This window comes from Streptopelia decaocto, assembly GCF_964273445.1.
Source record: "Streptopelia decaocto genome assembly, chromosome: 1".
NCBI lineage: Eukaryota > Metazoa > Chordata > Aves > Columbiformes > Columbidae > Streptopelia > Streptopelia decaocto.
In genome coordinates this window covers 203525682-203546700 of record NC_138663.1, presented here as the reverse complement: position 1 = coordinate 203546700, position 21019 = coordinate 203525682, and the positions used below count along the sequence as shown (strand labels likewise).

At 39.6% G+C, this 21019-nt stretch overlaps 1 protein-coding gene across 1 annotated transcript in view; it reads left to right on the top strand.

Moving 5' to 3' along the window:
* TMEM135 (transmembrane protein 135) overlaps positions 1-21019 on the top strand; it is a 188939-nt gene that overhangs the window by 11263 nt on the left and 156657 nt on the right. Inside the window, exons 2-3 of the mRNA XM_082043345.1 lie at positions 3079-3206; positions 8806-8898. Coding sequence (XP_081899471.1) covers positions 3079-3206; positions 8806-8898 — 221 coding nt within the window. The remainder of the gene's footprint in view (positions 1-3078; positions 3207-8805; positions 8899-21019) is intronic.

The following is a 21019-nucleotide window of genomic DNA, read 5'->3' as shown; positions in this document are numbered from 1 at the left end:
GTTTCCTCCTCCTCATAAAGGGTAATAGGCAGGAGAAACACCATAGCTTCAGAAGGAGACGGAGAGGCAGCGCTGGAAGCGAATTGTTCTTTTCCATGAAATCATGGTCTCACAGTGGTGTGAGGAGTGTGTTGCTTCTGTTCCCTGGCTTAGAGGTGAGGGGAGGCAGCTTCGTGTCTGTGTTTCTTACAGCCGCAAACACTCGTGGCGTTATCTGTCACAGCAGCGCTCTGCTGGTGGTTCAGACATGCCGTACTATCTTACTAAAGCTGGAAATCTGCAATAATTTGTAAACACTGAAGAATTTTATTTTGTAAAATTTCTGTCACTCTATCTCAAAAAGAGAATAGTGAAACTAAGAAATTATGGAGAATGGTTATGAGAGTAATGAGAGGTGTGGAGCTGGCTTGGGCTGCTCCTGGGTATGTGCTTGTTAACTGGATCAGCGAGCTGAATCAGAATTGCACTGCTTCATTCTTGTAGTGGAAGACACTCCGAACTAACTTCTACAGCTGTCATCACTATGGTCCTGATGCAGACCACCCTTAGGTGCCTAAATAAAGGTGTCCTAGGATTTGTGTGCTTCTTGGATAGCAGGAGAGCTGGCAGTGTAATGTCAGTGAGATGTTAATTTCTGTCTGCCTGACTCTTCAAGGAGTCTCAGGTAACTTGCAGACCTGCTACACAGATCTGTTAGCATCTTCATGGAGATCAGTAGTTTGCCAAGGAAATATCTTCTGGATGTCCTGATGCCTTCTCATTCCATGTTTCTATCTGCTGCCAATGTCTCCTGCTAAATCTTGAGCAATGCCTTTATTCTAAGAATTTTGCCTTCATCTCAGTGTCCTCTCAGCTCTCTGGGGTGAAGTCTGTCCCAGCAGGAACCATGAACTACTGAAATCTGGCAGATTTTGTAATCTTTCTGTCTCGCCAACCTCAACTTTAATAGTAATTTTTTGAAGTGTGTGGAGGTGAAAGGGAGAGCAAGGTGGTACCCAGAGATACCTCTGTTTTTCCATGTAATCACACCATTGCTGGTGGAGGAGAGGAAGAGAGCCTGCTCCATAGTCTGCTCTTGCCTGTTCTCATCCGTACACAATATTTAGCTTAGCTGATGTCTATAAAGCACTTTAAAAATGATGAGCTTTTTTTTTCAGTGGGCATGTGTCAAGCTCCATTAGCCTTACGCATACAGGTCTTTCAGTTCTTGTGAGCAATGTGTCTTTGGACTGGTTTGTGTGGTGTTGTTCCTGGGTCTTTTCTGTTTTTCACTTGGCACTAGAAAAGAGAAGGGAAACCAAAAATTTTTATTAGTCTAAAACTTGTTGGAGAAGCTGCAGAAATAAATTTTTTACTTTGATTTGACATTAATTTATAATATACCAATTTTTCCTGTTGTACTTATGACACTTCGGTCTAAGGAAGCAAGGCTTCACACTGCAGGTGTAAGATCTGTGTTCTTAGAATGAAAACATTGTTATTTTGTTCCAAATATTCATGTATAATAGACTAGAAATAGCTGAGGAGGTAGCAATTGGTGATCCAGTGTTTAGACTGCATTAAGTCTTTCCTTCAAAAGAAAGATTATCTGGATTGCATTATTACCTAATCCACTACGGTTTAAGCAATCTTGACACTTGATTAAGTAATGTGTAAATCTGTTTTCAGGAGTCTTCCTATACATGGACTTCTCCTTAATCCTTAGTTCTGGCTTCATTTTGGAAACAAGTTTTGGCAGAACTTCCCTGTGGTTAGTTTTAGCCTATCTCAGAATCTAAAACATCTACTTGCTATTCAGTACGAGAGGACAGTGTTTCAGAGGAACAGTTCCTCCTCCATGTTTTTAAATTGAGGAACCAAGACTTTGAGAGGTGTCACCAACACTGATTTAAGAGGGTATCTTTCACCAGCAGTAGGAAGCTCACCCTGTTTGGAACTTCTCTAATTCTAATAATTAACTGAAGACTTCTCTGTCAGTTTTGAGACTTCCTGGGAGATCAGTGCAGATAAAGATGATACTGCTATTAAAAAGAAAAACCAATAAAACCTGTCATTTGATGTACCCAGAATATAATTTCACAGAGTCATAGGAGCACACAAGTTGGAGGGTCCCGACTCAAAGCACGGCCAGTTGAATGGGGTTGCTTGGGGCCTTTTCCAGTTGAGTTTTGAGGATCTCCAGTGATGGGGAGTCCACAGTTGCTTTGGGCAACCTGCTTCAAAATTCAGCCACTCTTTTAAGTGAAAGTTTTTCTTCCTTAGGTCTAATCTGAGTTTATTGTATTCAAACTTGTCTGTTGCCTCTTGTCTTACCCCTGTGCACCTCAGAGAAGAGCTTGGTTCTCTACACCTTCCTACTAGATAGTTGCACAATTTCTGTGGACAAAAAAGGCTTTGAAGACATTCAGTGTTTGAGTCATTAAGTAACTGTTCTTTATAAAACATGGAACATACATTAAACTCACCAAAAAACCCTATTTAGTTTTTAGATTCAGCCTGTTTTCTGCTATAGGCTGTTTTTTAGAGGTAGCATACCTCTTCTATAAAATTTGTCAGGACTGTGGTGATCCTGCAGCAGATAGTGAAATTTTTTGGAGGACTTGCAGTTGGGTAACTGGAGTAGAAAACTCTTAGAAATATATCATCACTTCATAGACACTGTGTAGGGCCTGTATTTGGATTACTTTAGTGATATTCTGACTTTAATTATGGGATAGTCCAGTTGTCTGGAAGACATAACTCAGTGTAAATTTATCACATCCTAAAAGTTCTGCTATCTGGCAGACACCATTTCTGACTGCTAGGGCCAACAGTAACAAGGTAATAAAATTCTGCCTATGCTTCCCATTTAGGATCGCTTGCTGTATTTCCTGGTATAAATATTGTAACAGCTGGAACAAGTTCAAAGGAAATCTTTGTGGTATTGTTCATAAAACCAGCAAATTTAAGAGGCTTTGATTTACTACTTAAATGGGCATGTCTCCTTTTCCTTTTTTATTTTTCTTTACAATGTGCAAAAAAGAGACTAACTGAATTAAAGTTTGTCCCCCCTGTTTTTTTTCTTCCCTCCTCCCTCAGATTGCAGCTATTCTCAGGAAACGAAAACTTGACTATTATTTGCACAAACTGCTACCTGAGATCTTGCAATCAACTTCCTTTCTGACAGCAAATGGGAGCTTGTATATTGTTTGCTTTTGCATTCTAAGGTTGGTATACTGTCCTAAAAATTAAATGTAATAGGAAAGCTATTTCTATGCAGATTTTGTTTTTCTGGAATAATATGTCTTTTTTTATAATATGCTTGTTTGTAACAGGTAGGAGTAAAAAAAGCAACATCTGTGCCATCATCATCTTGATTTCTGGTCTTACTATCTGAATACGAACCCTTTTTTCCCCTTCTTATTTTTGTTATGTTTTAAATAAGTAAACAAGTCATTGTATTCACTTTGCTTCATTTTCTCTGATTTACTGATTCAAAATACATTGTTGCAAGAAATTCAAATATATTCCAGATGGGAACTGAGAAGGCATAGCCTTTTTCACCTAGAAAGGACTGATGTCATTTGACGTTGGTTTCTATTTCCCTGATTCAGGGACTGTGATGACCTTTAGTTATCCTAAACTTTATCCAGCCATCCAAGTTTGTACTTTCCTTATCTGTGGACAGAAATGAAGGAAATCCCAGCAGAGCTTCTGGGGTTCTGTAAGATACAGATTTGCTCTGAAAAATTAATATAAAAGGCACTTGTGTATTCTGAGCTGTTTTCCAGTGTGTATTTCAAGTAACTGTCAGGATAGTTAAAAATTAAACTTTCGTGTTTATGAACATGATGTTGTCCTAGATCTAAATGCATTTATTGTAAGAAATGTTATACATTGACATGGAAAGCCCACAGTAGCTATGAATTTTTGAAAGTTATCTGACAGTTCACTCAACAGCCTCTCCAAGAGTTAATCAGACCCATTATGTTCTACCTCTAGATCTGTTCAGAGGCTGCTTCAAAGCTGAGGGAGAACGCTAAAAGAGGAGCTGGCTGAGGAGCAATGGAACGCTTCTAAGTCAATTATTTGCAGAGTTCAAAGTGAATCTTTAAACAATAAGCTCTAAAGAGTATGAATTTCTCTAGCAATCCGAGTTGTGTTAATACTGATGTATCTTTAGCGCTCTGAGCTGTACAGTGGTCCTCCCTGTACTTGCCTGTAAATGTTCAACCCCTCACTCCAGTGCTGTAGTTAAATGTTACTCTCTAAATTAAGCTGGTGTGGTTTTAGGGTTTATTGTTTTCAGCTGTTCCTCTACCAGAGGTAGCAAGCCATCTAGCAGATCTGTGGCTGTGCCTGTGCTAGTAAATGAAGCAGGTAAGAGATGAGCATTTTACTCTGAAGGCAGCTGGTTTGGCATCACTTTCATGTGTGTGGAGCATGGCTGGCTGAAGCTGTTGTGATGTCCAAACCAGCATGGCCAGATGCGGACTGGGTAATGGAAATAGTACCTAGTCCACGTGCCTTCCACGTTCCCTTGAAGCTTCCTTTGGGTTCACCCAGGCCAATACCATGCAAAGGATGATTCTAACAATTTAATGTGACAAGGGATATGCATAAATACTTACCCTACTGTTCTTACAGCTGTGCAGCAGAGTAACCAGCCAAGTTCTTGGGAGATATCCATGCTTTTTCTGTTACAGAGAGATGCCCATGAAGAGCCGTCACCTCCAGCAGATTCTCTGCTGACAGGGTCTCACCAGACTGCCCACCACCTGCAATTGCAGGACTTGAAAATAAAACATGTTGGCCTGTGGGTTAGGGCACTAATTGGAGCTGGTGAACTGAAATCACTATTAGAGGCAAAGGAAGCAAGTGCTTATGCAGCCTTATGCATTGTGCCCATTGAAATATATGAATGTCCAGTTATAAGGAGTATTTTGCAGGTTTTCTGGCCAGAATAAAATTTAGAGCCTCAGCAATTAAGCAAATAAGATATGTAAGAACTATTAAATGACATTTCAGAAAACAACAGGTGACATGATTATCCGAAAAGTCATACTTTCCAAATTTACTAGTGTCCTGTGAAGTATAAATACACATATCTGATGATGATCCAGTTTGTGCATTATAGATGAATTCTTAAATGACATTGACAAGATTGCTTCCTAGGACTGTTTGAGAAGAAAGATCCTCTGTCTTCCAGGAATTAGTAAAGGATTAGCAAGTAGTTAATATATATTAATCAAAACAAGGGATAAATAATCAATTTACATAATAGGAAGAGGTTGCCATTGGTATTCCTGCTGTGTCCTTTGTTCTGGATATACCTAAAGAATATGGAAAAAGGGATGAAGAGTAGTGTGAGAGATTGTATGAGATTGTTTAGGTTACGGAAATCTAAAACTGACTCTCATCCATTTCTGAAAGGTCTGTTGATTTAAATAATTTATGACATTTGATAGAGAAAAGTGCAAAGTAATCTATCAGGAGGAGGAAAGCAGCCCTGTCCTTACACAGGGATGGGCTTTAAACTATTATTGCTGCTAGGAATCAGGAAGGTGTTTGAGAGTCATGAGCAGGTTCTTTGAACAAGTCAGTTCGGTACTTAAATACTGTCAAGTGGCTGAGTAAGCGTTACTTGGAGAAAAAATGAGAACAAGCCAGAAAACTGTATAAATAACGTGACATCTTTACAAGTTGAGTACTGTATGCCCTTCTAACATCATAACGTTGACAAGTCCTTTGCTTGGAATGTACTTAATATCAACATTGTCTTGCAGCTTGAGCTGTATAAGCTTCCCTCTCTCATCTGCTGTTGGGCGGGTGATGGAGGATGGAAATGCGAGACTTCACTCCTTTTTTTTTTAACCACTTTCTGTAGCTTTTTAGATTTTTTTTATTTTTTTATTTTTTTTTTTTAGCTTCTATGGTTCCTTGAATTAATTACTGTGGGGTACAAAGTACTTCCCTGAGAGCAAAAGTAATTGTATGTAATTTTCCAGCCCAGAACGCAGTTTGGTATCATATATTTTAATGCACCAAAGAAATATCAGTGCCTCCACGTTGTTCTGCATAATTGTGGCCTGAGTATTTCTGATCTTGATTTGCAACCATTTTAAAAGATTGCCTGAGACTTTGGAGACCTGGATGTTCCAGGTCTGATGCTAGATAGTGGGGAGAGGCTGTCCTACAGATTTGTATGACAGGATGCATGCTGTGGTTTTTGTATCTTTTTATGATTGGAAGGTAGATTATAATGGAAGCAGCAGCAACTCAGAAGCAAAATTCCTCAGCGAGCCCCATGTAATTGGCTGATCTTACCCTCCTGGAGTTAGAACTGGTCTAGAGACAGATTAAAGAGTTCGTAGCTGGACATGTTAACTCATCTTTACCTGCAAAATTCCCAATTGGAGTTGCCCATTTCCTGTTTTTGTAGCACCGAGGAGAAGATGTGTTGGTGGGCACGTAGGGTGTCCTGGATAAAGTGACCGCTTCATCCGTTCATGCCTTTACCAAAGTCCCAGCGGATCTTCAGTCACTGTGTGTACTGAAAATATGTCCTAGTCATCCAGTAATAATTAAAAGGCCTAAACACAAAATGTAATTGTCAGTGAGAAGTCTGGCTTGTGCAAATGTATCTTTTTGATGCTCTTGTAGTATTCGCTTCCTTTCAGCTAGGGAAGCCCAGCAAAATTGAAACCGCTGCAGGTATTTGCGAGGGTGTAAAACTTTAGGTAAGAAAGTGCAATTAGATAATTTCAGGCATTGTTTAACATTCTCACCGTTTCACAGGAAGGCAAAATTTCAAGAACATCCATACCCAGTGTCAGCAATGGCTTACGCTGTGGATAGCTGTTCTCGTTCTAGCAGAGATTAGCAAGCTGACTTGGCTGACTTTTTTCCTCCTTTTTTCCTTGAAGTGAGTTAAGGGGTATGTGCAGACGGTTCTGTTGGCAGAGCAGTGGAGGGGACGATCTCTGTTACGGATGTGTGACAGGCCAGCTGGGGGTTGTAATCTCTTTTGCTGGTGAGATGCAGAACTCCACATCTGTCTGGGCTCCAGAGCTGACAAGCATTACATTAAATAAAAGGTGTGATATTTTTTAGATTTTTTTGGTTTTAATAAATGCAAAACTTCATGAAGTCATAGTTCTCTTAGTTTAGCTACTAGAGTGATTTAAGTTTGTCCATGTGCAGCTTTACATTCTCTTGCTTAATTAGATTCAGCCCTATGTATCAACCAGCCTTGGAGTTTTGGATACAGTTGTACACTTAGATGCATAACCTGGAAGAACTCATATTTCTCATTCCAGTTTCTAACCATAGACCATGTGAAAATAAGCATACAAATAATGAGAGAAAACAGAAGTTTAAATGTTTCATTTACTGATTGGACATGGTAATTTCCCCTGGGTTTTATTATGTAAAATATGTTACTGTTGTTTCTGGAATCTTATCAAACTGAACATGTAAGCATTCGTAGAGGGATTCTAAACCATGCCAAAAGAGCAAATTCCTGTTTCTTTCCCACAGAAAAGACAGTTGTTCTGTTACTTAACAGGTGTGTCTGGTAAGATGTGTTCATACTTATTAAGATGTTTAGAATGGCTTCTCTGAAACTTCATACAGTAATTGCTTTCCAAGAGAGTCCTAGTAATGAACTTCAGCTCCTGCAGCATTTGACGTTGTCATCCGGAGAAATTATCCTTTTGCAGGCGTGGGAATGAGCAGGGTGTGTAATTGCCATTACATCACTTGCTGCTGATACACTGGCTCTCTTTTCACTTTTGAACATAAGCTGGCATCGCTCACTGCTAATGTTATTTTTGCAGAAGTATGAAATGAGGCTAATCATGCCTTTTACAGCCAGCAAGAAAGAGGGCTAACCGGATGGTATTGGTTAATTATCTTTGTTTTCTCTCCTGTGTTGTCAACATGAAATTTTATCTAAGAAGATTTCCTTTTCTAGCCTGTATGTGTTTGTCATTTTGTTTGTTGTATTTCGTTCTCTTGTGTTTTTGGAAGGGTAGACCCCATTGTACCAGTGTTTTCCTGAACTGATAGTGCTTATCAGTTGAGCAGCATTGCTGTGACTGAAATGTGTTTATTATCATGCTACCAAATTTCATGACTGCCTGACCATTGTTTGCTTCGGTGATCAACCTTAATTAGTTTGAAGGTGCAGGTGTCCTGCACGGACCAAGTGTGCCTGGTGGCATTGTGTCCAACGTGCATTTTGGTTTTCCTTGTTTAACAGTGACCAATTTATAGAAATACTTTGAGATGTTGTCATTTGTGTAATCATTTTTTTCAGCTCTTCTCGTTGGAGGAATTTTAATAGTAGAAATTGTGCGGACTTTGAGTGAAACCCAGATCTTGTTGCAAAAGCTTTTCCACCTTGGTAGAACTGAAATGTCACTGGTGCTTTCAGTTGCAATGTACAGATGGGTACCTTGGCTTACTGCAAATGAGTGATTTACTGTTTCTAGCATCAGCTGACTATCTCTTTGAAGTGTGATGTATGTTATAATAATTTGATTTGATTTCTGGCTCACCTGTTTGCATCACTACATTCCACAAGGAGCAACTGTAAGTTCTTTTGGAAGACTTTTCTGTAATTAATGCCTGCAACCCCTCTGAGAACTATCCAACTGCAAAAATATAATGATGAATGTTTTTTTTGTAAGTCTTGATTAACGTAAAGGGACAAAATTAATCTTAATAAAGCAAGCATAATTGCATGATAAAGGTAAAATATGGTGTTGTACATCAACTTTTTGGTTGCTTTGCACATAATATGTGTACAAATTACATTTTCAGGAAGCTACTTGGAAAATTCTACTTTTGGTCTCCTGGCTTTGGTGCTGCATTACCTGCTTCTTATATGGCTATTCTCATCGAAAGGAAAAGCAGGTATGGTTTGTGTTTATTGATTCCCAGTTTTACATAATGGTATTTATTGTTTTGGTCACTTGATGATTGACATGTGACAATTGAGTGGTTCTGTTTCAGAATGTTTGAAATGTAGTTCATTCGAAATAGTGTCTTTTGCAACCTGAGGTTTAAATCTGGGAAGCTAAAGTGAAAAAACACTTTACAACATCAAATTTCTTTTTCTGTGGTTTGTTTTTCTTGTTTGGTGTGTAACTGGATTGCTTAGGATTCCCTAATGAAGCTGTGTGGGTTTTTTTTAAATATAATTTTAATAATGATTGCAATTAGACACAGAGAAAGGGCATGCTAGTGGAAGTTACTGATGACTTGAGTTAACAACATGACATTAATTAAGATAGCGGAGTAATGGGATGTTGTGAAAAAAAAGCCTGGAAGACCTGAAGTAATCCAAGTCCGGCAAAATGTCAGGTTACAGAAAACAAAACATTTTACTTAAGGAGAGCTGCCAAAGTTCAGCTATCAAGGAGAAGTTTGTTGTGAAGGCACGAAGAGGGGGGAAGGAGACTCCAAGCAATCCAAGGGCAGCCTAAACCTGCCATTTGTGATGAGCCCCTGAAAGGTGACAGGTCAGATCCTGGGCTGTAGGGCTTTGATGTTTTGAAATTGAACTTAAATTGATAGTTTGTATCAATAGTGAAAGTTATAATGTGTGATTACTTTAATATGAAAGGAGATGCTTTAGTCATCTAGTTAGTAGGTTTTATTCAAAGTAGAGAAGGTAACGAAAGGGATGACTCTCTAACAGGTGATGAGGTTTAGTACTGTGTACTTCTGGTTACTATGAATTTCTGAAACTTCCTTAAGCAGTCACTTCAAAATAATTGCGAATATGTATACATCATGTTGTTGTCTGTCAGGCCCTGTTCCTAAACTTCAGTCATGGATTAAATGAAGTCAAAGACAAGTTTTAGATAAGATTGTCAGTGTCCTGTCCTTTTAAAACAATGCACTATCCATTGCTATTGAAGACTGAGGATATATAAGAAGTTCTGGAAAGGTGGGAACACTTCTAAATCATGTTATTTAATGTAACTAGAGAGAAAATAATTGTAATAAAGTGGTTAACTCAATTTTTTGAAGTCTTTTCTAGCTGACTGATTTTCCTCATAATACTCTTACATCCTAAGAGGGTAGATATATCTTGGTAGAATTTCCTCCAGTTGCTTAGACTCCAGCACTGATGTTGACATCAGTGTTTTGTTTTGCTATGAGAGCAAATGCGTTTTCTCCCTTTGACCAGGGACAACACTTAGCTTGACTTGTCCTACGGACCTGTTACAGTGTGAGGATTTTTTGTGTCAGGCTTCTAATATTTCTAGATAACATAAGGGGATGAGATCAGCCTGGTTGTCCATTTGTGAGTTTCTTGTAGCTTTCAGAGTATTTGCCAGCAAAGAGTTGAAACTTCGTGTGAGCCCAAATCCCCACCAGGTTTTTGCATAACAGTGAAATGACTCTGAAAAACTTGCAAACCTGAGCTTGTTAAGTGTAGCGAAAGGGTATGCAAATAAATTTTATGTCAAGTGGGGATTTCCAGAAGTCTTGGTGGCAACGTCTGAAAGCCTTGACGTGTTAACAGGCTCCTACTTAGCATGTAAAATGTGAAAGAAACTGAAGTTGAAATAGAGGTGTGCAAAAATGACAAGAATGGATTGGTACAACACATATGTAATGAATAATACTGAAATACCCGATTCCTGGAAGGTTATTCTCCTTTCGGTCAGAATCCAGAACGTGTGACCTAAGGTGTTTTGCTTAAAGAGTTCATTTTATATTGCATCATGTAAAATGTAAAAAGGCAATGTTGGTATTGCAACACAACACATGCAGCGGGGTGACAGTGTGGGGTCACTGTTATTAATAAAAAATGTTAAATGGCATCAAAAGGTAGTTGCAAGTTTAGGGTTTTTTTTTAAATGTGAATTGTTTTGGTATGTTATCAGATGCTAACTATGTATAATGTGTGGAATGCTGCTGCTGACAGACTTAGTGAAATATGACTTTCTGATTTCACATCTATTTGCTTGTTAGCTTCTGTTACAGGCAAAATCCAATTTTAATGGACTTGTAGTCTCTTAGGAAACTGAGATTTGCCACGGAGACCCAGTGGCATTTGCAGGCATCTCCTCAGTAGCTTACAACAAATTGTATTGAAAAATCAGGGAGGTGGGAAAAAGTCCTGATTTGAGTTCATAAATGTATCTCTAGCCCTTTAAATTGCTTCTAGCAGCTGGCAGCAACATTGCACTTAATCACTTAATCTCTTCCCAAGTGGATACCCTATTTTAGGTTCCTCACTGGCATTTGCTTGCACAGCGTCCCTGTCAGTCCTAAACTTGGGAACAGCAGGCTCGTAAATCAGATTTTCTTCGAATGTTGCTGTTCATGTGTGCCAGCCTTGTACATTTTAGAATTCTTATGGAGGAAAGGGAAAAAGAGATGGATAGCTTGTTAACGCACATTATAATCTTGAGGAGGAGCATGTTTTCTGATATGTTACAGAACTAGTTTGATTATAGCTTGTATCTGTGTAACATGTAATTGCCAATTTTGCATGGCACTGTTGATCAGAAGGGGAGGTGACATTGCACAGAAACTTCAGACTCACTCAGGAAATGATCTGTATTTTATTATACCGCTGCAGTTCTATAAAGATATAAATTGCACGTTAGTGTGTCCACGTGGATTCCGTTTGCTGGTTATAAAGTATGGTTATCTCCTCTATGAAAACAAGTTTACGAGGATCTGTGGGAAAGGGCCAAGTAATAAAAACACTTGTAAACTTCTTAATGTATATATCTCTAAATGTTCTGTGAGATTACCGGAAGAGAACTAGTCACGTTATTATGACTAAGTAATGTTTTGATTAGAATGATTTCTTAGATAAGAGTCGAATATAGGTACATAAACACAGTGGTTATGTGTTTGTAATGTACAGATTCATATTCTATGCCTTTAGTCCCTTACAGTGATAGGAGTAACTCAGAATTTTTGCCTTTTTCTGGCACTTTCAAGCCGCGCGGGTTGCCCGTTAGGACTAGGAGGAAGAATCCTTGCTGGCCAGTGCAGAATTTATAAATGACAGTCTGACATCTGTTTGCTGCGTAACTGGTGTATGTTTGGTGCTCTGGGGAGTGAGAGGGCACAGAGTTGAATTGCAGCTGATTTTGACCGTACGTTATTTCGTATGGTACAGATCTTTGTAATAATTCTTAGTGTTAGCCCTGCCTTTGTTTTTTTTCCTTCCCCTGTGTTTGAGGTTCTGGCAGAGATGTTGAAAAATGAGGAATGAAACAAAAAGTATTGTAAGTGTTACTGGTGGATTTGGTGTTTTCACATACAAAGAAAATGTTCTTTCTTAGAGAAGCATACACACGTCATGAGAATGTGCATTTTTCTAATTCCTTTTGATTATTTGGCTATGACTTCAACATTAATTACTCTATGTATACATTGTCTGGATAACTATGACTGTGTTATAATAAATAAACTTCCAGCAGATGCACAAGTGTATTTAAAATAATATAGTTTTCTTTAGTTTCACCTTTTTTACATCCTTTTTAAAGAAAAATGGGCAATTCTTTTGTCACAAAATTTAGTTTTGGAGTGTTTGACATTGAAAGTTACATTAATGTCTCCTCAGAAATAGAGATGGCTCAGTTACTTTTGTTAAGCTTCCTAAGGAAGTAATTACATTCATTTTATTAACCTTTGTATGGAGTTGTTTTACCAGCATATTCCTTGTTTACTCCTACAGGTATTGTTTCAAACTGTTGGTAAAAAGCAGTTTTATTTGTTTGTAATTTTGAAAAATGAGTATTTTGCGTATGTCTTTTGGCTTCTCTTTGTAATTCAAAATTACAGTTTCCTGTCATTTTTTTCAACATCTCTTAAATGTTATCAACAAGAACTGAGCATATGACAGAGGAGGATTGTGGTATTGCCTTGTTCGAGAAGCACCGAGACTGTTAGAAGGCAAGGAAGTAACTGAATATACTTGTTAAAATTGTTGTGAATGAAGCTGTTGAAATGTGATTTGAGGCTGGGCTGAAGCCAGCCCAGTACTGGAAATCTGATTAGATTGGTTGTACCATACTGATTTTTAAGACAAAGAAGTCTGATAACTCTGAAAAGACCCTGTATTTTAGAACTACCATTGCTCCCAAGGAAAAGAATGATGTTTTCTTAAATGTTTTGTAAACGTCCTAATGCTTCAAAACCATTTAAGTTGTGTTTTGCTGACAGCTAAATGGCAAACTTCAGTTTGTTGGACTCTTGTTCAAAAATGTATTAATGAGTTTCAGGAACTATGACTAAAGCTTCAGGCAAGTACACAATTGCAGTTTTAATGAAATTAATTGCCTTATTGCTTTTTTTTCCGCTGCTCTTTGCAAGTAATTAAGGCAAAGAAAGTTTAGCTACAGCCACCTAAAATTTCTGTGGCAGTTCCAACGGGACCCTTCTGGGATTCGCCCCCTGCTCCCCCCTTGGGCTGCATTAATGTTTACATACTGGCTGTTAACATTATAGCGGCGCCTGTCTCGTCGCTACAGTTAAGACTGTGTCACTGATGCTATTATAAAAGCTGAGATTTAGGGCTTTTATAGTTTGGTTGTTAAAATCTTGCTCTGGGCGACTGTTGGCGACATGTTTCTAGTTGAAAACTTGGGGTGTTTTTCATAACAAAAGTTCAGCACACTGGACTCTCAGAAAAATATTTAAAGCCTGTGCGTTTAAAAAGTGATACAGGGCAACACTGCACGTTACAGAGAACAGCTATATATATATACATGTATACTTATTGTTCTTGAAAACAAAATAACTGCTGTGTATTGCTTAGAAAAGTGGCAGAATCACTTTTGTAAGGACGATGTGGAATTTTAGACTGTATGTTCTCCTCATCAAACATTCAGTTGCTGCTAGGATTATGTGCTTGCCATAAATTCCATTAGTTTAAATACATTATAAAGTAAGAATATGTCAGCATAGTAATGGTAAAAAAATATATACACTGTAAATAAAAGCAGTGGGTTTTGTAAGTTTGTGCATTCAAATACAAATCTGTTGCTGTATATTTCTATGTAGTAATATAGTATATTTGGACTTGAGGTGACAATTTCCTTTCCCAAAATGTGTTTTTGGTTATTCAGTTTGACATTGTATTATAGAGAAACCTACAAATCACCAATATGGGGGGGTGGGTGATCAGAACAAGTAAACAAACTCTTTTAACACAGCAAGTGCTTTTGCAAGCTTTAGTCTTACTTGTCATGGGTAAGAAATTGAGAGACCAAACAACACTGAGGGATTATTTTTTTCTGTATTTTTTTGTTGTGTAGTGAAAAAAACCCTCAAGTTGGGTCAATCACATGAGTATTTTGTGTTGTAATCTGGTAAGGAGAGCTAGCAGGGAAACATAATTTTGGAGTTTTACCCCTCTAGAGTGTTTTTCCTGTGAAATATGGAGTGAACCGTAGAGGTTAATGGGAACATTTTTGTTACTAAACCAAATATGTGAAAATCCACTGCGTTTCATTGACTGCCTTGGTGAGAGTCAGCATTTGAGAGACCTCTGTTTTTTGTAGTAGCAGTATGTGAGCATTTTAACGTATTTTGGTGCTCTGGTGATCCGATGGAGGGAAAACATTCACCATTCAAGGCTGCCTGGGAGCGCAGGGGTTGGTCTGGAAGATGCTGCGATTGTGGGAACACTGTGAGTGGTGGGTAGGTCAGGACGGGCAGCTCTCGGTAGTGTTTTTCATGGAAAGTAGCATCTCTTGCTGGACTTTGGGAGCTCTAAGAGCTGGGAGCTCCTGCCCAGCACAGGGCTAAAATATTCCTAATCAATGGTTTACAGTAATTTGTCTTTTCTGAGAAACGGGGTCATCTGGTTTGTGTTGTGTTTGTCCTGACACGGTTTTCAGTCTGGAAAAAAACCCCAACAGCCTGTTATTTAAACTAGAAAGATCAATAAGCTCCACAGGGTGTGATCCTAGTGATTTTTATCTTTGTTGATGTTTTCAAAGAGATTTCCTATTTTTCGCTTATTGTTTGAGCATTGCATATTAATTCTGGACAAAGTTCCTGAAGTTGATTCAACCATGTTCAGTCCAATCAATATTTCTGAAGTCAGCCTGTAAGAACCACCTCTCGGGAGCACAGGAGCAGGCAGTTCCAGCATGTTGTAAATCAAGCAAGCGGGGCAGAAGACCAGCTTGGCTGAACAGGGAACTCCTCAGGAGGAAAAGAAATGGTACAATCTCTGGAAGCAAGGTCGGGTTTTGCAGGAAGATTACGGAGCTGTGCTTTGCGTGCACAGGGAGAAGACATGAAAGGCTGAAAGCTCAGTGAGAGCTGAAGCTGGTCAATGTTTTATCTGATAACAAGAGCGTCTTTTTTAAGTATGTTAATAGCAAAAGGAGATCTGGAGAAGAGATCTGGAGAAAACATTGGACAGACTTGTTGAAGATGGTCCCCTGATGAAGATAAAGTGGAGGCATTCAGTGCTTTTCTTGTCTCAGTCTTCAATAATACTGAGAAGGCTTGGGCTACCAGGTCCCCTGGGTCAGAGGACCATGGCTGTAGGAACAGTGACTTTCCTTTTGTGGACACTGACACTGTCAGGGACCAGCTGAATGTTCAGGAATCCATGGGGCCTGATGGGATTCATCCCAGGGTTCTGAAGAAGGTGATGGATGTTATGGCAGGACCCCTCTCGATCATCTACCAAAGGTCTTGGGAGTCTGGGGAGGTCCCTAATGACCAGAACCTGTCCAAGGTTATTCCAGTCTACTCAGGGAGCTGCAGACCTCTGAGTCTAACGTCAGCTCCTGCAAAACTTAGGGAGAAGATTATACTGGGTACTATGGAAATTTAAAGAATATTTAAAGAATAATGCAGTCATCAGGTGCAGTCAACATGGGCTCACAAAGGGAAAGTCCTGTTTTTGATAACCTTCTATGATAAGGTCACATGCCTAGTGGGTGAAGGGGAGGCTGTCATTTAGATTGTCCCCGGATTGTGAAGCAGTTCTGTGTCCTCTGTGTTATCAGAAGAAAAAGAAAACGACGCTGTGTTACTAACAAGTTGTAAGCTGTGTACTCTGTTTGTAGGAGTAGCTGAAGAGTTAAATTTGCTGCATGTAATGAACTGTGGAAACCATTTTGTTCTTTATGCAAGAAAGATCCTCCCATACTGTGCTCTTAATTATTCCTACAATTGGTCTAGCCTTCACCTCTGCCCTTTACTCCTTGTGATTCTGTGTATGCACATAAGCTGTAGGTATAACCCTTATATTTCTGTGTGCCTTTTACAAATAAGTGGTTACAGTCAACACTTGACTTTTCTAACCACCTGAAATGTGTGTTTCTATTTCATACCAGTCATCTCTTCCCAGTCGGTTGAGTGAATTGCCATTATGTGTCTCGGTTACAAAGGAAGTCTAGATACTGTCTTAAGCTCTATTTCATCCTCTTCAGATGGCAAAAGTCTAGGAAGATGAATCCTACAGTTGTGAACAGAGCAAGAAGGATCCTTGGGGATCAGTGATTCCAGTCCCATGCATTTATAGTTAATCAGCCCAGGCTGTGAACTAATCAAGCATCTGAAAAACTGTAACCGCATCTGCACAAGTGTTCAGCAACCAAGCTTTAGGAATTTTCAACCTGCAGGATCTGAATGTGGAAAAAAATTTGGTCCAGCTTGCTTGTGTTGCCTTGAAGTCTTGCACAAGATAGAAGAGCAGGAGAGCAGCTTTGTAGCCGAAAATCCATTTTCTGGGGTAACAAAGGCAGACAGTAAGAATATTGGAAGATCCCATGTAAAACATATACCTGTGATTCTGGAGATGCTGGAGAATGTGTTGCAGACATCTGGGTGGGTCTGTACAGACTGGGTTGAGCTGGATTGTGCAGGACTATTTGGTTGCTTTTGCTCAATGGTCTCCAGTTCTCTGAGTTTTAGGAGGATTTACCAGCTTAGTTGCAGCACCAGCCATGAGGTTACTGTGTGGATAAGAACACAAACATCACCGGCAGCACCCATTAAGCTCTGGATGACCCCTGTTAGTTCACGTGGGGCCAGCCTGGCTGGACCATGGGCAGTGCTACGGTCAAGCTGCAAGCTTCATAGGTCCCAGGTGACACTGTGCAGCTCTTCCCGCGCCACTTTGTAAGTAATTGAGATTTGATTACGGTTAAAGTTAAATTTTTTAAAACAAATTATTCTAAGGACCAGTTTTGGCAAATCTGTTTTTGAAATGTTCACTTTGTAGGCTGAAAACTAAGTAAAAGTGACTTAGTCACTGGAATATTTGTATCATTTTGTATTCTGTTCTCTATCTTTAAGCTCCAAAACCCCACAAAAAACTCTAGAAAACTTATAGTCCTGTTGAAATGCTTACAGACAAAATTGAGACTGCTGCTGAGCATTCTGTAAGTCTGACTTGGATTCAAAGAGCACAAAGAGTGGATTAATTACTCTGTTCTGCCTGCTCAGCATTAGCATCCACAAGACACTCATTTGGACTTCCTTGGATTAAGCAAACACTTAATACATCTTCTGTGTTTGAATGCTTGCGTGTAACGTGCAGCTCCCAGAGGGGGAATAATAAATATTCTGCTAGTATAGAATAAACTTCAGATGCTGCCTAGGTGAGCTGGCTGCCGTGCTGGCTGATGTGGCAGTGGAAAGCTTGACATGTACCTGGCGAGAAAGCATCCATGCCTACCGTGCCTCTGGTAAATGGGCTGAAAGTCTTGGAGGGGACTTTTCTGTGATATGTTCCTCAGGGCTGCTCGTGGGATGTTGTTTTTAGTAGTACAGATGAGAGGAGCTTAAATATTTGTTTCCAGATGAGGCACACCTATAAACCCTCTGTAAATGAACCCTCTAGCCTCGCTGTTCCCAAGGAATTAACGTTGTCAGCTCCTGCAGCAGGAAAAGCGTGGAGGTAGAAACCTGATTTGCTGTATTTAACCGTGCAAGGGTTTCTGTGGAGGATGGCAGCAGCATACTGTGGTTTAACATCTTGCTTCCCCTTCCTGCCTGTTCCCCTCTGCATTTTGGGACACAAAATGACACGTTTTTATTTCCTTCAGTAAGTCCTCTGGATTGCAGTGTTTCTTGCAATCAGATGACGTCCACTCCAGATTGAAACTTTTTGATAAAATAAGCGTATGCTGTTAAAACTTTTTCCTGCAGATGGTCTGTCGGAAAAGGAGGAATAACATTAACAACATTGCATTGAAGGCAAGCATAAACCGATCACAGGAATTTGGGCCAGTGCCTGTCGTCACAATCCAGACTGCTCCAGCTTTAGAGAAAGACTGAAACAATATGCACTGTCTGGTAGTACATCATCATCTTGTCTACGTGAAGGAGTTTGTATATGCTCCATCTTGCTTCAACAGTGATAAGTTTTTACTTTTAAGCTCTTCTTCAGTGTTTGTTACGAGCAATGGGCTGAGGAATCAGCAAAAATGTTCTCATATCAACCATTGGCATTTTGGATCTTTGACCTGAAAGTTAGAAAATAATGGGTTCAAACTGGATTTGGCAATAGCTTCTTTCTGTCTTTGGTAGGTGAAATATCTCATTAATGTCTGTGTGTGGTATCTGGCACAGTTCATCTTCGAATACTGATGTCCTGTCAGAATCGACTTCTCAGTCAATAGAGATGTGTTGAAATAACTCTCTGTCAAACTTTTAGTGTGGCTTGTCTACGTTTCTGGAGAAGCTTCACACTAGCTTCAGACTCTGCTGTATCTTGGGACCCCTTGTGTTCCAGGTCCTTGTAGATGTAGAAACGCTTCTAACAGTGCTAATGCATCTTCTGCAAGACTAATTCGTAGTTCCTAGCTGCATTTGGTGCCTGTTTTTAATATGGCTTAATATGCTGTCATTGGGGTTCTAAAGGGGGAAGAAAATGCAGATGGTACCGTGTGTTGGCAAGTCTGACTCCACAGGCTACTCCTGTTGGAATAGCCGGTCTGCTGTTTGTGAATCTAAGGACAGCTGGAAGTTAGTGGCACCATGTGAAAAGCTGCAGTAGTTTTCTGTTTGAGTTGTGTTTGCTTGTCACGTTACCTTTTTTACATGCTGCTTCAGGTATTTTGCATACGGTGTAATCCAGTCACAAATGTAATAATTAAAACATTATGAGTCTAAAGGGAAAATTAGGTCTCAACATGTGAACAAAACGATAGCTACTAGTTTGACAGGCCAGAAATAAAGAGCATTAAGCTGCTGATGTCTTTTGAAACAGATGAAAAAAAAATGATGATTTGAGCAGCTTATCAGAAACCTTGGATTGTGCAATGGATCATCTTGATCAGGGCACAACATGAACTGAGGAGGGAAAGCAGCTGTTACAAGAGGCTTCTTGAGAAGCCTCTGGAGCTGCTTCTCACGGAGCTGCTGCATTTGGGATGTGCAGATGTGTGGGTGAAAGTCTTCCCACCTGAGCAAGGGTGTAGGAAGGGGGAGAAGAACAGCTCCAGTGAACTTCCAGTGGTGTTGGGACAGCCCCAGGCTGTCTGCTAGAGCAGTTCTCCTATAGGACTCTCTTCTTCTCCTTCCTCCTGCTGTGGTTTAACCCAAGCTAGCAATACAACCATGATAGCTGCTCACTCACCTCATCCCCACCAATGGGGGAGAGAATCAAAAGGGAAGGGAGAAGCTTGGACTCAGATAAACACAGTTTAATAAAATATTAAAATACTAATAAAATACTAGTAAATATATATATATATATAAAATAGAAGTAAAAGATACTCAAGGCAATTACTCACGAACTCCGTCCACACGGAGCAGCCTGTCCCAGGAAGTGGCACCTGGTCCCCACAGCCCATCCCAGAGAGAGAAAAAAAGGAAAAAGGCAGAAAAGCCTCTGCAAAATGGCAAAAAAAGCCAAACTAAATAGCCTGGACCAAACCTTCGCTGGCTGCACCCCAGAGCAAGCAAGAGTGAGAGAGAGCAAAAGGTCCCCCATCCCTCCCTTCCTTAAATGTGAAGAATGATGCTAATGGGCTGGAATACTCTCATTGATCAGTCTGGATGTCAGTCAAGCTCTGCCCCATCCATGCCCCAATTCCTCGATGCCTCACACCTGTGGGCAGAGTGTTCAGAGTGTCCTTGGCTCTCAGACCAGAGCAATTAAAAACATAAGCTCTCTCCTGGGGTGTTATCTCTTGTTTTCGAACTAAGTCCAAATGTTGAGCATGCTGGCTATGAAAAAGAAAGGTTTCTAATGGCATGAAGAAAATTAACTCTTTTTCAGTCAAACCAGCACACCTCCTCATCCCTAAAATATACTGAATATATGTTCAAGGCCAGTGAATGTTGCACATCTCTGCAACTCTGAGATTTCCCTGCTGTCTTGCTTCGCTGTGTCCTCTCCTTCCTATAAACCAGCAGTGATTGACAGCAAAATATGTAGAGCAGTGACCCTGGGCTGCTAAGGACCCCAGTTTTGCTCAAAAAGAGGGTGTTTGCCTGGGTACCCTACACCAGAACCTTCCAGAGCAGCTGAGTGGCACACATTGTATCCCAGAAAAGAACCAAGTGTTTTCTTTTTGATTGACTGAGCCGATTAAAACCAACTCTGTGTTACTGTCAGCAGTCTAAATAAATTGTTTTTTGGGGGCCTTATTTAACATTAGATAGACCTTCTATACCAAGAATGTTAGCAATTTAAAAAATTGCTGGAAATCCTTCATTTTGTTTCCTGAGGTTTGATTAATTTGTTATTCTTCTGTTATCTACTAGTCAATCCTTTTATGAAACTAATAAGCTTTTTGGAATCTGATTTTTATCTCTTCATGGAATCTTGTGAGGTTAAATCACACTTTAATTAAGAGGTTTTTTCCCCTCTGTAGGTCAGGCTTTGTTTGGACTGTTGGCTCTGTAGACAGAAAGTGGGAGAGGAGGAAGAGGGAGAGAATGTTGAAATAAAATCTGTATAAAATAGAGTATAAAACAGTTAAAAAAATTGAACTATAGATGTTATCTTGTGTTGCACTAGCTGAAAACCCAGTAAGAATTATTGGTACTAATTTAACTGGAATGTATTACTGTAGAT